This window comes from Anser anser (assembly GCF_964211835.1).
Source record: "Anser anser genome assembly, chromosome: W".
Lineage (NCBI taxonomy): Eukaryota > Metazoa > Chordata > Aves > Anseriformes > Anatidae > Anser > Anser anser.
The window spans coordinates 14,589,265-14,607,002 of NC_139731.1; the positions used below are offsets into that span (position 1 = coordinate 14,589,265).

At 43.3% G+C, this 17,738-nt stretch overlaps 1 protein-coding gene across 10 annotated transcripts in view; it reads right to left on the reverse strand.

The window, feature by feature from the left end:
- Positions 1-17,738, reverse strand: part of LOC310888791 (dymeclin-like) — a 105,360-nt gene that overhangs the window by 62,059 nt on the left and 25,563 nt on the right. For all 10 annotated transcript variants that reach the window (XM_083815871.1, XM_083815870.1, XM_083815868.1 and 7 more), the window contains 2 exons: positions 6,745-6,870; positions 5,048-5,190 (listed from right to left, as the gene is read on the reverse strand). In XM_083815871.1, the coding sequence (XP_083671997.1) occupies positions 5,048-5,190; positions 6,745-6,870 (269 nt within the window). The remainder of the gene's footprint in view (positions 1-5,047; positions 5,191-6,744; positions 6,871-17,738) is intronic.

Here is a 17,738-nt window from a genome sequence, read left to right on the forward strand (position 1 = left end):
GTTGCAGATCCTTGTGATCGAAAGCCCCAAACGTTTGCTGGACCTGGGGCCTAGTCATGCTACCAGAAGCGCTATTGCTGTGTAACTGTTGTATACGCTCACATCATTCAAACCCACAAAGATAAATTAAATTAAAAACAAACAAAAACACCCCCAAAAAACCCACAGGGTATGTCAAAGGAACTGCGCAAGAGCTTGATAGGGAAGACATCTCTGCAGAAGACATCTCAGAAGAGATTTATGCCCGAGGCAATGTTTTTCTGGGCTACTACAATTAACACAGAAGATGAATTTTATCTGCGAAAAGGCAATGAAGACTCTCAAAGGGAACTTTCACAGCCCAGCCTGACAGTAGTTGGGCCTAACTTCAAATCTGCTCGCCTGGTCCCCGCAGCGCCGGAGCTGCACAGCACAGATGTCGGTCAGGACAAAGCTGCTCTAGAATCCAGCTCCCTGGGCAGCTTTTGCAGACTGAACCTCCCCCAGCTACACTGCTATTAACACCCAACTTCTTAATTTCAGGGAACACGTACTCGAGCTGCAGGCACATGTTCCGCTGCAGTTCGGACACGTCTGCAGAGAAACTAAGAAAAAAGCTAAGGATCGGGACCCTAAATCTTCACATACAATCTGAATCGAAATGGCATGATTGCAGTGACAAGAGGATGCTGCTGGTATGGACTGTAAGCAAGAAGGAAGATTAGCAGAAGTGGGACAGAAGTCTTAGATCTACGTTCTCATTATGCCGAGAGCATGAACAGAAACACTGACTAGGCACCAGGGAGAGACAGAAAGCTGAAGTTCAGGTTTATGGGGCAGATCATACACTAGATCTGTGACAAATCAAAACAAGTTCTGGAAGGTCAAACCAACTAGATTGAAAAATCTGTAAGAAAAAAGTCCAGCGGAATGGTAAGAAATAAGAGATATGTGTAAGTAGTAGTTTTTGACCTTCTACTTGGACGCATTTTAGTCTATATATTAAAAATCAGACTACGTAACTTTTTCCTCTTCAATTTTAACATTAAACGCTAGATGGGAATAACCAGTCTTCTTATAAAGATAACCATGCAAGCGTTCCTGTTAATGTCAGCAGCAGCAGAAGAAACCTTGGTACACACAAGTCACAGATGTGTAAAATAGGTCGTCAGATTCCCTCTTCAAGTACGCTACTGCCGAATGACATCATGCAGACTGAAGTACAGGCTTCCATGAAGCTCGATAATGTTCAGGAATGTTTGCCTAGTTCCAAGCAAAGAGTTCGGACGTGAGAAAACAAGCAGCTGTTGACGACTACACGCTGAGTTCTGTAATTCACATTAATGCTGCCACAGTACATTTGCGGGCCAAATTAGTTCAGGCTGATCAGGTGACTTATCAAGATAAATCACCTTTCATGGATTTCTTCCAGGTAGAGCATTGTACCCACCACAATTAGAATTACCTGAACACACACTACGTCAACGAGAAGCTACCACTGCAGTAACTCGTAAGTACTTCAAGATGCATTAAGGTGGGGTTATCTTTTTAAACAGCAAAACATAAATTGGGTCAACTGTTTCAAATGCAACCATTTACATTAATTTTTTGATAGCCTTGAGTAGCACTAACATTTTCCTGGCTTATTATTTGTTTGGTAGCTCCTTGACGTAACATGAGTTTTAGTTTGCAAGAAATCAAACAACTAAGTAAAAAATTTTGCTTACCAAAAACAGTTCCCTCAGCTTGGTCAACTGTGGACCATGAAATGGCAAACACTAATAATACTTCAAAAAGGAAGAAATTTAAAACAAAAAAAAAAAATAAATGAAGTAATTTAGTTCAGTTCGATTCCTTCTGAACCAAGGAGAATGATTTTTGATTTGTAACATGAAATGTTAACTCTACTGTCATTCACACTGATGTCACTTCACAGCACATGAACAAAACATTACCAGATCTAGCAGCACTTCACAATTATTTTTGCACACCTACGAAAAGGCTACTATGATTCAAAACACAGTTGACTCAATGCCAAAGATACTGCACTGGAGAACGTCCTTTTTGAAGTTAGGAAACTAAAATACCATCCCCCCCTCGCTCCAAACCCACAATTGTGTATTGGATGATGGCATAATTGGCAACACAATTCTGATCAAGGTACTTTATACACAAGACAGAGAAATGTACTTGCAGCACACAGGCAACTTGCATGCAGTCAGAGGTCAAACCAAGGAGAAGAAACGGGCGTGAGGATGTTGGCTGCATGGTTTCAGGGTTAAGGAGGTTCATGAGAGGAAAAGAAACAGGCTACAAAGGATGAGAAGCGGGACAAGGTTAACTGTGGGAAAGGGTAAACTTCTGCTCACGTTGTGTGTGGTTATCACTCCTGCAGAATCACGAGGAAGGAAAGGAGGGGGGGGCTTGAAATACAGTGCTTATACAAGTTTGCAGACCTACTGCTGCTGTGAAAGAGACTACAAAACATGCACAAAAAAACAAAATAAGGTAGGTAGCTGTGGTATCAAGTTATGTAAGTCCAAATTAACAAGTACAACGATTATCCTAGGCCTCAAAATTTCATATGAAAAGGTTTTAAAAACCAGGCTCCTGCCTCTTTTCATCCTAAATAAAAGATGGATTATTTCATTAGACTTACTTTAAGAATTATGTAGTATTTAAAAGACATAAAAGCGAGCTTTCAATTCTTTCATTCTTTCAGTACGTATCCTGTAAAAACATAAAAGCCTACAAAACTATACAAAAATAAAACAATACAGAAATCACTTCTGGAAGTTTTTCCCCATCTGCTCAAATCTTACTTTTTTTTTTTTTTATAACAATTTGTGTTGCTGTCTTCAAAATCTTTGTTGCACTCTCCACACGTACCTGATGCTTTAAAAAGGATGACAAAGGGCTTAATTCAGAGCTGTTACCAATGGACAAATACGCCATTTATTCTACCAGTCTTAGCGTGTCCAAATTTCATCTATAGTCCAGCACTGCATGCAGGCAAAGAATATTAACTAGCCACGTGCACGCAAACAGAAGTACTATTCCAATTTTCTAACAAGAGATGGCATTTATTTTTTCCCCTTTCCTGGATGGGTTATTCGAGAGCTCTTTCCGAAAGCTCTTTCGCCTAAAGCTTCATATGAAGATACTTAATTCACCAGGAGAAACGATGGCACTTCAAGTGCTCATGAAAGAAGCAACGAAGTAAGTGTGGGAGTATGCCAAGGGAGTTGTTAAGAGAATGGTTCAAGAAGGAGCAAAGGGGGGTGGAAATGTAGGAAGAGACAAGAACATACGTAGGCAGAAACCTTAAGAATTTGCGCTAAGAAATGCAAACTCGATACACAAGAAGTAAAAAGTCATGTGGGGATATGTTATCAGAGCTGTGGAGGAAGGTAAGGCGGTGACACTTTGGATGGACTTCACAGGTTAAGCAAGCGAAGAGGAAAAAAAGCTCTTTGCACTAAGGCAGAAATACACTCAGGCGTGACTAGACAACTAGAATCAAGGTGAATGAAAACATGTGGTGCAGGTAGCAACAAAATACGCCGTGAAAACCACTCTACAGTCACAAGCTGAAGCACAAACCACATAACGAAACCTGCTTTGGAAAACATTTTAAAAGCAATTTTCTCCAGCAACTGACAAGAAGGAAAAGAACGTACCTGCCGGGACTTCCAAAATAAAAAAAAAACACGTTGTGAGGAACAATTTAATTACTTTCTCTTCTCTGTCTAAATAAACAGCCAACCAAACAACCGTTTTCTGACACATTTACCTTATGGGCATAACCCAAACACTGCCGTGGTCTGCCCCAAGCATGTAAACTAGAAACCAGAAAGAAGATGAGTGTGTTCCTGTGAACGCACTGGGCTCCGTGTAACCTCACCTTACACAGAAGCAGGAACGCGTTTAGGATACGCTGCACTACGTTACAGAGACGTGCTCTTTTACTGCCTCCAGGAGGAGATCCACATGCACTGTCACAGTCAGTCCGCAAAAATATTTTCTGGCAGGCCACACGCGGCACGAACTTTAATATTCCCTAGGGATGCTTCCAGTGACTGGATTTCACAGAAGATCAAAACAAATAGGATATGTTCGAACAACAGCTGACTTGCAAAGTATTACTTAGATTTATCAAATAAAAGGAAAGTGGTAGATACTATTTCTGTTAGCAAGGTATTGTATTTTATTTTTACTATAAACAAAACTGTTTAGGGAGAATTTTTACATGCAATACACAGCTGAAGAAAACCACGCATCTGGTATGGGGAAGAGAGCAACCACCAATCAAAACGCAGTACGTAGTATAAAAAACATTGAAACCCTTTTTCTTAACAATATGTCATTAAGTCCTTTGTATACTTCAGACAGAATCTCTCTATAACAAACAGACCAACCACGGAAGGTCACAAGCTATTCACAACATCCAGGAAAAACATTAGTCAACCTACCGGGAAAGGCATACGCTACGGTATGTTACAAAAATTTGTTACCTAGGCCACTCTCTTATATCACAGAAGCCTTGAGTTTGGAAGGAGCCTCTTCAGGCCATCTAGTCCAAATTTCCTGCTCAGGCAGGGCCACCTAGAGCAGGACGCCATATCCATACCGTAACGGTACAGAATAAAATATGCACGTTCTCTGAAAACGTGTACAGCTCTTGAACAATGGAGTCTTTACGCAATATTTATTCCAACGTTTTAAATAACTTGAAACGTGATTCGTCAAATGGGGCACTGTTTAAAAATTAAAAGTATCAACAACGGAAAACAAAAGGGGACAAAGTGCTACTATTACCGTATATTGTCCTGCAGGGAGGGCATCTCTGCAGCGCCTGCTGATCGTTTCATGTCTTGAGGCAGAGCACGTACATTCACAATTTATAGTAGGCCCACGGCCATAGCTTTTCTATACTGAGCCCACACGTTAGCATCACTCGTTGAAAAAAAAAAAAAAACAGACTACAGGTGCATTTGTAAGAGAGGTCACATAGAAGGCAATACTTTGTAAGACCTGACCAATTGTTTAGAGGAGATAAAAGACTCACTTGCCACCCCGGATGCAATTCCGTACAGCAGTCCTCCTCCGTCTGTTTGCTGCTGAAAGACATGGGTCCCCGGGGGAGGGCTTCTTTCTTGTCTAATGAAGTTATACAGCAGAGTTTTCACAAGCCTGCTGGTATATGGGAGACTGCAAAGAAAAACAGGCAACTCGGGTTGACTCACAAGTTGCAAAATTCGGCTACAAAAGCGACGCTATGCATTTTTGTTCACTGGAAGGAGGACATGCTTAGATCTCAATTCTTTTTTAAAAGTCCCGTTGATCGTTTGAGGAATAACAGATGCTCATTATCTCACCTGGGAGTCAAGTCTAATCAACTACACCGCAAAGAGCAGGCAGGGTGCAAAGCAGTCTTGGGCACTGTGCCTCCTTACAGATTAAAAGAGAAAGAACACCGAGGTTTTGACCATGCAGAGCTGCGCCGACTCCAGCAGGACGCTGTAGCAGCACCTTCAGGAGCACGGCTGCAGAAATATTTTGTTTTCAATACCACTTTTAAGTCAATCAACTTGTGGAACTATTGTATTTTTCTACCCCCAAGACAACTGTAAAAATATTGATGCGAGGGAAAGAAACACTATATTCATTTCATTTTCCTTCCATGCTTTGGTTACATAGAATAGGTAACCATAATTAATTCCTGCACCCCCCCCCCCCCAGTATGTGGCTGTGTGTGGCTGGGGTGAATTTGCAGGGATGAACGAAACACGTGACCTCATCCCAGTGATTCTGACAAACGCACACAAAATTTGCTGGACTTAAATAAAAGTCTTCAGTAATTTTAAAAAAAGATCCCTGAAGAAACACACAGTTGGTTCCTACTCCCCTATAATTTAGAGGTGAACAGGTCAGGGCTCTGTTATGATGATCTCCAGCTTCCCTTACCCAGTAGCCCTTGAACTCTTCACATTGCCCCAGAACCCCAGCGCCTACGCTTTCCATGTACCTGCTGCTCCCAGCTTAGACCTACACATAACACCCTTCTCCCAAATATTCCCCTGATTCTCTGTTCTTCATATGCCTCACAGGAGCAGTACCTCTTCTCTTGCTTCTAGCAGAAATTTCAGGAAACCAGACAACAGGTACACTTACTAAAAAACTGTCTGCGTTTAAAGGTGCTCATTGGATTTTAAGGTCAAAGAGGACAAATGGCAGCCTGACCAAAACGCATGAAGACCACCATGACAGCGTTTAAACAAGACCTACTCGCCAGAACAAGTGATATTACTCACTTCGCAGCTTAAAACTCAACCTTGCATGTATTTGCCGTCTTCCAAGGGGCTGCCATTTATTTGTACCACGTGAACGATCACCAGCATCGCAGAGATGCACAGGTTCTCTAGACCGGAATATTAAAGGAAAAGGCCCCCAGCTGAACCAAAAACCACCCTGAGAAGTAAAAACTGTTTAAGGGAGCATATCAAAATCCCTCTCAAAAAAAAAAAAAAAGAAAAGATTGCTTCCAAAATAGTTTTCTGGAAGTCAGAGCTGTAAGATTTAAACCCGAGGCCTTCCAAAAGCCTTTACAGATGTTTTTGTGTTCCATCTTTTTCTGAGGGGAACAAATTACTACCAAAATACATTCCACTGGCTTTTGTTTTCAAGTGCAAACAGTCTAAACAAGCCATCAGAAGCTTTTTTTTTTGCGCTATTTGGTCCAGCCCCGCCCAGAACACGACATACCATCGACCGTGCATCAGGTATTTGTGAATGAGGCTTTCTCGCAGAATTTCCTTGTGAAATAACTGGCAGGAGAGGAAGACGACGAGCGTTGTCACAGCCTCCAAGGAAATGCTGTATGTAATATCTCTGCAGGAAAAAGGGAAAATTCGGAAAGATTAATCTACCGGCTTTGTTCACTAACTGACTTACAAGAACACCGAATAGCTTCAACTTGAGGTTATGCGTTTTACAGCGAGTCTCAACTGGGAACAGCTAACCAACAAATTGAACTCGCTAGGGAAAAGCCACATCACTTCACACAGATAATGCATTATTTTTTATTGCAGTAAGCATTTTTTGATACGCCAGAAGACGAGACAACGTGAAAACATCGCAGCGTTGCCCAGAACGTTCCACCTGCAATTTTCAGAGTGCCCTTCACCCTAAAAATAATAAATGCGTCTCGAAAATATGTCCTTTGTCCTGTTAAACGAAATTGTCATTCTGAGTCTGGGAAATGGCCAGCTAGCCAAACACCACTCCATCTGCCAGGAAGAGTGGATCCCGAAGAAAGGGATGTCACATACAAACGCTGGTTTAAATATGAAGTGCTCACGATGTCAAGATACTACGTACAGTTCAATTTAAACGCTATTTGTGACGTAGCAGTGAAGTGTGACACTTAAAGGCGTGACTGCCAGTTCCGAGGAACGTGCTGTAATGATTCAACGCTGACTCCAGATAGTTTACCAAAGCTCGTTAAGTTAATTAGGAAAGCCTACAGAGCAAAAAGGATGAGAAGGACATCTGTTGTTTGGGATATCCTGTGGTTTCTGTTCTCAACTCCGCCTCTAACAACCCCGTTACCTATTACATATTCGAAAGGGGGAGAAAAATGGTACTTGCTGCCTTAATCATTGATAAATTGCAGAACACCTTTTAAAACACAATGACGTAACTTGTACATGAACCTGTCTGATTCTTGCTTTCAACCAAAGACCATTTCTTTCCTCCTCCAGAAGGAGGGAGATGTTTCGTCCAGCGCAACGGTACCATCCTGAAGCGCTCAGAAAGCTTGTTACTATGCACTTATTTAACAATTTTTAACAGTTAAAAAACCACGTGTAAACAAAACTAATTACTCCTTCAAGTAACGACGACTTAAAAACAACGGTGCAGTAAGTTAACAGAAAGGACTGGCTGAAACAGAATTCTTCATTCATCTCAGGATTAGAATTGGAGTGGTCTTGATCAAAATGAACAGGCTTTCATTAAATGAGATCAGTTCTATTTTTTAGCTCTTTCAGGTAGTTTAATATCCTGCAAGTGTGACTATTATACTGTAAATAACATGCGTTAGTGTAAAACACAAGGAAAAGCCACTTCATACGTACATCGTGGTGCATAGATAGCTTAAGATAAACTCTTCTGTAGTAGCTCTAGGTCAGAGTTTGAGGAAAGTGAATGTTAGTTATTCAATGGCAAGAGCAAATGGGAATCACAATTTCCTGGATCGCAGTCCAACGCGAGCCACGCTGCTTGTGATATAAAAATGTTTTGGAAAGTGACGGTTACACAAACTCGCCGCTTGTATTTTTCCTGGTGTGCTTTGAGCCTTTGAATCCCTAACATTTCACGTCAGGAAGCAACTTACTGCTCAAATAACACTCTTCCTTCAAATCGCGAAGTACGTTTTAATTAGTTTTCGTGAGGTACCTGACTTTTTGCCCACTACGGAGGAAGTTCGCCAGTGTAAATGCTGGTAATTAGATCAGGCCAGAGGTTACGCTGTGATCTGGTTCCACCGCGCGTTCGTCTGCGCCAGGAGCAGGACCGAGCTAGGAACGGTTCCCAGTTCCTCACCCAAGCCGTGATGCTTTGGGATCAGCCACCCACGCCCGTCCCAAGCAAAGCAGGGAAGAGCTACGTATACTGATTATTACAACGGAAAAAAACCACTTCTTAAATTTGCTCCTATCAAATTAAACCCGAAAGCTTGGAATAAATATATTTTTTTTTTTTTTAGGTATACAAAATGCCAGAAACTTATTACCGAGGCTGAGAATCCTAGAAAATCTCCAAAGCTGGGTTCTTCATGACTTGATGAATGAAAAGGCTGACTTAGTGACACGCTACAACATCCAAAATACCTGGGTCGCTTTGTTGGGAGGAAACAAATTTTACAGAATCTATACGCTGGCTCTCCGTTCCAGGCACTTCTTTGCTTAGTTTTCTGACAAATCCTACAACTGGAAATGCAAATCTGAAGAGGCATCACAAAATTCTTCTCTGTTTCCTTACGCTGAGTGATATAAAAATAAACGAAGAAGTTATCGTATTGTATTAAGATTTCTTTTTAAATAACCTGCTTTCAATAACCTTCTAACTGAATGAAAAAAAAAAGCTAATAAATTCATATAACTCAAGTTACTTATTTTCTTTCTATTCAAACCCTAATTAAGGGGCATTTAACTGGGAATTTTCACTCAAACTGGAGTCCCAGTATCTGTGGTAACCCTTTAAGCTACGGACACCCTTAATTTAGCAGCACAAGGATAAGGCTTCAGAGCAAAATTTTCTCCACCAAGGGTCAAACGTACAGTTTTCTGAAACTCAAAACATTTCGAAAGGGTCACAAGAACTACCAGGAACCCCTTTTAACTTCAAAGAAAGCACTGTTTATTTATACTGAGAGACTATAGAATGGGGGGGTGTTGATTTTTTTTTTATTCAAAGCTATCACCCTCATAATGGACTTCCTCTTCAAGTTGCTTGCTTGCAGATAAGGAGGAAACGGGAAATAATGAACTCATGTATCAATCACACGTCAGAATTATTTCTCTATTTCAGAAAACCAGAAGAACCGCACGATGTTGGGAGTTTCTTTTTTCTTTCCCCAGCGTTCTACAAAGCAAACACGAAATCCACACACCTCAGCTAAAGCTCACATCCCAAGTAAATTCACTTCAGAGAACAACGTACCAAACCGCACACAAGTCTCTCTATCTTCCTCTCTCCAGACTTCTACAAGTAGCTGTTCTCCTTGGTTCCACGTTCCCTGGTGCTTTAAAGAGACTGAATAGCTCCAGGGTCTTGCATTTGGCACCCAAGTTAAAATTGACTTCTGGCAACAAGTTTAACAAATGGTTTGAAACAAAACCACCACGTACAATTTCTGGTGTAGCAATTTTTAGACAACAATCCAATAAATCAAATGGCGAACTAAGAAGCCAGCAGCTACTCTTTCCGTCTTAATTCCTTCTGTCAAGGAGACAGCAGAGATGCTGGGTTCCCCTGTGAGAGATTTAGGTTGGATATTAGGAAGAACTTCTTTACCAAAAGGGTTGTGAGGCATTGGAACGGGCTGCCCGGGGAAGTGGTTGAGTCACCATCCCTGGAGGTCTTCAAGAGACGTTTAGATGTAGCCCTTAGTGATATGGTTTAGTGGAGGACTTGTTAGTGTTAGGTCAGAGGTTGGACTAGGTGATCTTGGAGGTCTCTTCCAACCTAGACGATTCTGTGATCTACGGCCCTGGGAAAACTCTTTTATAACAGCACCACATTTATACTTTAAAAAAAAAAAGTACTGTTTTAGAAGGAACTGATTATTAAGAGTAACTAATTCCTCCAGGATACTAACTGGAAAGGATAACGCTTCTGGATGTCCATCAAAAACACACATTTTCATTTCCTGGTCCACAGATCGGTATTTTTTTCCTCCCTTTTACACTGCCAAACATTACCTACCACGCCGCTGCACCAGAGAGGGCAGATCAGCAATGCTGCTCCTCGTGCCTCAGCCGGAACATGCAGTAGGAGGGGACACGTAACAGCTTCAGGTTTTATATCTGTACTTGAAACCTAGGACATTTTCCCTTTTCTCTTCTCTGTCTGGACCACAGGAGGCTGTCGAAAACCGTTTCTGTGAACTCTGGTAAGTCAGACATTTTGCATTATTTTTTCCCCCTCCAAACTCTGTGCTCCCTCTCAGCTCATTAGCCACGACTTCATTCGCATTTTGGAGGAGATGCAAGAGATTAAATCAACTCTGGTAGCAGACTTGTAAATGCCGGAGCTATCAACCTCCAGGCATTTATGGCCGGAGAACCACACCGGGCTATCCAGCTGTGTATCATTCCCTCAAAAGGTTTTGTCAGCTCGAACCGTACGACGATTTCACCTTGCCCTTTTGCAGTTCTCGCGGACAGTTATTTCAAATATGCCACGATGCTGATGCTGCATTTTGAAGTTCCAAATGTCTGAAAAAATTCTGCGGCCAAAACAGCGATCTTTAACAAAAATAAAACGTCACCTTCGTGACAGGAACAGGAAAAGGGCACACAAGCAGCCAGTTAAGGCAACTTGTTTGAGCCGTAGCTCTCTATACTGCGACAACTCGAGTACTTGCCTTTACTTGCCCGCGCCCACAGACAAGTGGACAGCTCTCAAGCGACCTGGCATTTGCTTTTTTCTACTCAAAATTACGAAGCGGATGTGTACGACCTCCTGTCAGCATTATCTACCAAGAACCTCGGCAACCTGTGTGTCATCATCCTGCCGCTGCCAGCTTCTCCCCAGTGCCAAGCAATGCTCCCGACTGCTTTCTGTGCTCACCGCATCATTCAGCTTTGCTCCCTGCCTCGGACAGAGGTCTGCGAAAGAGGAACCAGGATTAAGTACAGAGGCAAAATACAACCAAATCTCTGCTAGGAACTTCGATTACTACTCCAAAGACACATCCTTCTGTAAAGACGTTAATTAACACCTCAATGAAACGCAACTATTTCGCCACCTCAGCAAACAGAGGCTGAGAGCTTATGAATTATTTCACACCTGCAGAGCAAACAGGCTGAACAGTCAGAAAGAAAACACTCTGAATTTCAGCTTACACCACTGTACCAAACCCCCCTCCCTGTTCAAATATTTTCCTGAACTTTCACCCAGCCAGAGCTGTCTGCTCTGAGTATTAAAAGGTTAAAAGGTAACTCATTTTCTAATTTAGGAGAGTTGCCAAAAGGGCTGATTCATACAAAAACGCTCAAATCATACAGGAACCAGGTTTCATTTCCCCGCTTCCTGAGGGCCCACCAGAAAGGTGAAAGAGGAGTCACCGCAGAGAATAGGATCGGTTCTGAAAACTGAAAAGCAAGTGGAGTGTCTGGTTATCAGTCTCAGGATACAAGCGCGACTCAAAACGAACACAATCTTTCCTCTTGGAATCGCTCCTAACTTTACACCCGCCGATGGCAAGAGCGCAGCGTTTCAGCCAATACTACAGGACGTTCATTACAGCTCAATTATGCTCGAGGAAAGCAAAGAGCATCTCTGACATTTCCTACCCCATCTCCCCACCACCGCAGGTATTCTCTACCGAGAGACAGAACAGAGATGGAGAGAACATCCTAACGAAGGCAGAAATACCCAAAGGGAATCATCCAATGGATTAAAACAATAGTGGGATCCAAGACCTTTTGTTCCCAGATCTATTCCTAAACTATCGGAGACCACGTAACTGCATACGCTTTCACCTTACTGGCATCCAGTTCTCCACAGAGGAAATGCTCTAAACAGTCTAGGATTTTTAAGGGTTGCACATCGCACCTATATTCTGCCGTATTTATCTTTCTTATCAACACGACTCCTAAGCGACATCCACCAAGTCTCAGTGAAAGACCTTACCCTTTGAGCAACTCCACAGAAACACTGAATATCCACTAAAACGTACAGCTCAGGTGAGTAGTTCTAGGTAGCTTTCAACCCCGTGGGAAAAGGCAGAGAAGACGACCCGTGTGCTCAAAAAACCCACTGCGAAACAGCACAGAAGCCCAGACAGAGCCAGACGACGTGAGCCACGTCGTGTGTTCCAGCGCGCAGCCTGCACGAAAGGCAGAGCTGCTCCTGGTAGGAGCAATGTCTTCTTGCAACACCGCTTCTCCTTCGCCTTGCTCGCTCGAACGTCGGTCACTGATTTCAAGGCAGGGTAGGAGCACTGATAATATAATATAAGCAACAACCTTACCTGGCCTAACATTTTTCTAGGCAATGGAGAAAAAAGGCTTATGCCTGTCACTCTGGCAGCCGTCACCGATTTGAAAGTCTGCAAACCCTTAAGGCACCAAAAAGGCACACGCTTGACTTCAGTGCCTTGGTGGCTTCGCTACCCAGAGCAGAGCCCAAACGAAGCACTAGAAAGCAGGCGTTTTTCAAGACGCGTCCGATCTCTTTTGTGAGAAACAGGGCTGAAAACCACAAGAGAGAAAGCACGTTATCGAGAGCTCGATTACGCAGCAAGGCGCACGAGAAACAGCACTGACCTCCGCTGCTGCGCCCTGTGATTAGAAAGCCTGTTGCAAGGTGAACGGGAGTTAACAACTCACAGTGAAAAGGCAGGTCGCAGAGAAACGCTGATCTAAGTCTAAAATAAAGACGGAGCTGGAATAAAATTGGAACAAAAAAAGAACATGACAGATGAAGATTCTTCCGCATCGGACTTTTGAACACCTAAGAGGCCACACGTCTGCCACCAGAAGAAGGGATGTAAAGGGTGATGAAAAATTCTTCAAAATATGTATTTTAAAAAACTTGAAAGACTGATTTACTGCACAAAAAAACAGCTGACTAAAGGCGTTTCTACTCTGCCGCGCTGTTGAGCAAACAGTCCCACAGCAGATCGTGCTTCACGGTCGCATCAAACAGCACACACGCAGACAAACTTGCTCATCACTCACTCTAGAGGCGAAAATGGAAACATCCCAGGCCTGGTCTCACCAACATCCACAACACAAAACTTCTCCAAGGAGGATGCGCATTTTGCTCTGCTGCACCACAAGGTACAGCAGCAAGCAAAGCTGCCTTCATGCTCATCAAATCGCTCCTGCACAGAGTACAATAGTGTAAAACCTTGAGGATCTTCAGTGCAAAGTTAACACCAGTTTGGATCCTTTTGCTAGCTTCAACCTAAGTTTCAACGGATCCAAGTTTCCCTTTCATGCTTAGACAGAGTTGCCAAAAAAGCTCAAACAGGTCTTCAAATACTGGAGCTGCAATCATGATAAAAGTTCCTTGAATGTTTTTTTTGCAAAAAGCAGAACTGTAACTTACTGTTTTGAAAGTAGCAACAAAAAAGTGACCTAGGCACGCTCCTGAAATGGCAGAGAAAACAGTACTTAACCCCTTTGTTGCTCGTAATCGGCAAGAAAAATATCCTAAACATTTCTCATTACCTCTCAACAGCATTGTTTGTACCCAGTGATCATTCCATGGAGCTTTATAATCAACCATGGCCCCATTTTTCCTGTTACATTGGACTTTTAAGCTGCCAGGAAACGTGGAGAGCATCCTTAAACGAGTCAAACGCGGTTAACATTTAAACGTGGAAGTAACTAAGATTGCAGCCCAAAACAATTTTAACTATAAAAAAAAAAATAATGGAATGCAAGAGAAATATCAGCTCGCTTCTACTGGCACTACAGGGTGCTACTTAACGGTGATGTAACTAGATCACAGCATTTCATTTTTCTTCCACACGCATTTACAGTTTTTAACGAAGTGAAAACGTACTGATAACAACCAGATGTGCAGTTACGTACACCGGCTCTTAACAGGCTGCTGGAAGAAACCTTTCTAATTTCAAGCTCTGGGAGCTCCATCGTGCAACAAAACGCTCGCGACAGCTTCTACATAAAATTGGTACGACGAAATGCCGAAGTTGTATCTTTCTGCTGACTGTGCAGTTTGGGTCATTAACGCGTACTCTTGGGTGTTAACAAGACCAAAGGAAAAGCAGAGTATCCGTAACACACCCAAGGGAGCCATAAATCAAACATGGACATACTGTAACGCAAATGTTACAAGGGACTGCACGAGTCTAATCCCTGAAACGCAATAACGCTGTAGCTCCTATAAAATTTCTCAAAATTAAATGCGAATATGTGAAACCCTTCCCCGCCGACATTTTGTACAACGCAGCGGAGCCCTGCTTTTCTACATGGTTATTTAAGACCCTTTTAGTAACTCTGGTATCGGGCCACAACGATGCAGAGTCCCACGGTCCCTGCTACAAGCTGTTTAGCCTAAAGAGCGCAACTGCCATGAAGAGCACGTACCTTTCCAAACACGAACCAACTTTGAGAAATAGCTTCTTCCATTCATTGTGGACAATTCTGAGACACTCCTCCTAGACGTGCTTTGTTGTACGTCTCTGAAGCCAGCCTTTCCCAACAAAAAATCAACACGCTTTGGTTCTTCGGTAATGTTTCATAATAAGGGAGGTGGCGGTTTACAGACCTAACTCTTTTCTTTCTTCCCCATCTCACACACCTTCCTTAAAAACCTTGTCCTAGAATCTCCACCTGCATTTTCCAGGTATGCCTGTACGTTGTTCTGTAGGCAGAACGAGCTCATGTGAGCACTCTGCTCATGCAAGACTTGAGTCTTCATGAACGGGGTACTAAAGCCAAGCCCAAACTCACGTGTTTGCTTACGGTCAGTCTGGAACACGGGTTAAAGTTATGCACCTGCCTGCAAAATACCACAAACAGCTCCTCTAAGGTGTCCTCCCAACAATCCTGTTGGAATTTTGGAACAATTTCCAAAAGCGAAGCTCGCAGGGCTGTTACACAGGTACCTCTGCTCTTCCGTTTTGGATATGGGGATGGTCTTCCATACATGAAGAATAATCTTAGCATTTAAGCGAAGGAGAAGAAAAAAAAACACCTTTAAACCTGGACGTAGAAAAGCAATATATTTAGACAGCAGCTGCCAGCTGTACTCCTTCCTGAAACTGCATCTATAGAACCCAAGGGACACACCAATTGTGACAATCCTCTGTTAAGACTATCGAGTGCTCCTAACAAAAACTTTGCTATTCTGAATTCGACATCAAAGACAGGCTCAGCATGGAGATTCGAATGATCTGTCACAACAAAGTCATCTTTAATAGCAGCTTTACAGACACGCACTCTGTTAGCAGTGTCGCTGTAAGCTGCCAAAGCTGCCTGTCATCTACCAAGTGGCCCTAAATCCTGCTGTGGAAATCATTACAAATCAGAATATTTCATGGAGCCCACCCAGACAAGCTACTCCTTCCCAAAATTCACAGGCCTGGTTTAAAATTTGCTTGATTTATTCCAGCTACGGCAGGAACTGAACTACTCCTCAGATTACGTCCCCACTTTTTATCAACAGTATAAATCTGACCCAGGAGAGAGGAAAGCAAAAAAGTCATGTCTCTGCCAAAATAACCTTCATCATTTTTCTGAAAAAAAAAATATATAAAAAAAAATTGAAGCCGAGGTGTCTCAACTTCCTAACATCTTTATGAAGAACAGAGTTCGCTTCACTCCTCCTGAAGCCAACTGTAGTCTCAAGCCTTTCGATTTACAACACAGATACTAGGAAGGCAGCTTTCAGCAAAGAGAGAAACCAAACTGAAGGAATGTTCTCCCCAGAGACCATCTGTGTGACTGTTTATTACAGAAAGCAGCTTTTCCTGTATCTACCTTTCCTTACTTCCCCTTCCATGATGCAGGCAAAAGGTTAGTTAAGGTACTGCAACACTGTAAATATTTTATGCTGGTAAACAAGACAATAATATCCATTTTTCTAAGTTTTATTATCCTACTTACTGCTGTTCAACCTATGGCTCACATTGCAACGAAATGGGGAATCAACGCACCTCGAATAAAGCAGATGCATTGAAAAAGCAGTGTCAACAAACCAATTTTGCTCTGGAGACCCACAGAAACATTCACAGAATGGTTTGGGTTGGAAGGGACCTTAAAGACCATCTAATTCCAACTCCCCTGCCATGGGGAGGGACACCTCCCACTGGAGCAAGTTGCTCAAAGCCCCAGCCAACCTGGCCACCACCCTCTAAGAATTTCTTCTGAATATCAAATCTAAACATACCTTTTTAGTTTAAAACCGTGACTCCTCGTCCTATCAATCCCTGACAAAGAGTCCCTCCCCAGCTTTCCTGCAGCCCCCTTTAGGTACTGGCAGGCCTCTGTAAGGTCCTCCTGGAGCCTTCTCTTCTCCAGGCTGAACAACCCCAACTCCCTCAGCCTGGCTTCGTGGGAGAGGTGCTCCAGCTCCTTGATCATCTTTGCGGCCTCCTCCGGACTCATTCTAATATTTCCATGCCCTTCTTGTGCTGGGGGCCCCAGAGAAGAACGCAGGGCTCCAGGTGGGATCTCGCGAGGGCAGAGCAGAGGGGGAGAATCCCCTCCCTCGCCCTGCTGGCCACACTGCTGTTGGTGCAGCCCAGCATACAGTTGGCTTTCTGGGCTGCAAGCACATATTGCTGGCTCACGTGGAGCTTCTCATCCACCAACACCCCCAGGTCCTTCTCCTCAGGGCTGCTCTCAATCCATTCTCTGCCCAGCCTGGATTTGTGCTTGGGATTGCCCCGGCTCACATGCAGGACCTTGCACTTGGCCTTGCTGAACCTCATGAGGTTCACACGGGCCCACCTCTAAAGCCTGTTAAGGCCCCTCTGGATGGCATCCCTTCCCTCCAGCATGTCGACCACACCACACAGATTGGTGTCATAGGCAAACTCGCTGAACTCAATCGAGTGCTCAAACTCGGTGCACTCAATCCCACTGTCCCTGTCACCAAAAAATACATTAAACATCTCCAATCCCAGTATCGACCGCCTGAGGAATGCCACTCATCGCTGATCTCCACTTGGACATTGAGCCGTTGACCACAGCTCTTTGAGTTTGACCACAAGTCTTTGAGCCGTTGACCACAACTCTCTGAGTGTGGTCAACTCTTTGAGATCCATCCAATTCCTTACCCGCCGAGTGGTCCATCCGTCAAATCCAAGTCTCCCCACTCTACAGACAAGGATATCATTGGGAACAACGTCAACTGCTTTGCACGAGTCCAGGCAGATGATGTCAGTTGCTCTTCCCCCATCCACCAATGCTGTAACCCTACCATAGAAGGCCACCAGATTCATCAGGCACGATCTGCCTGTAGCGAAGCCCTGGTGGCTGTCACCCATCACC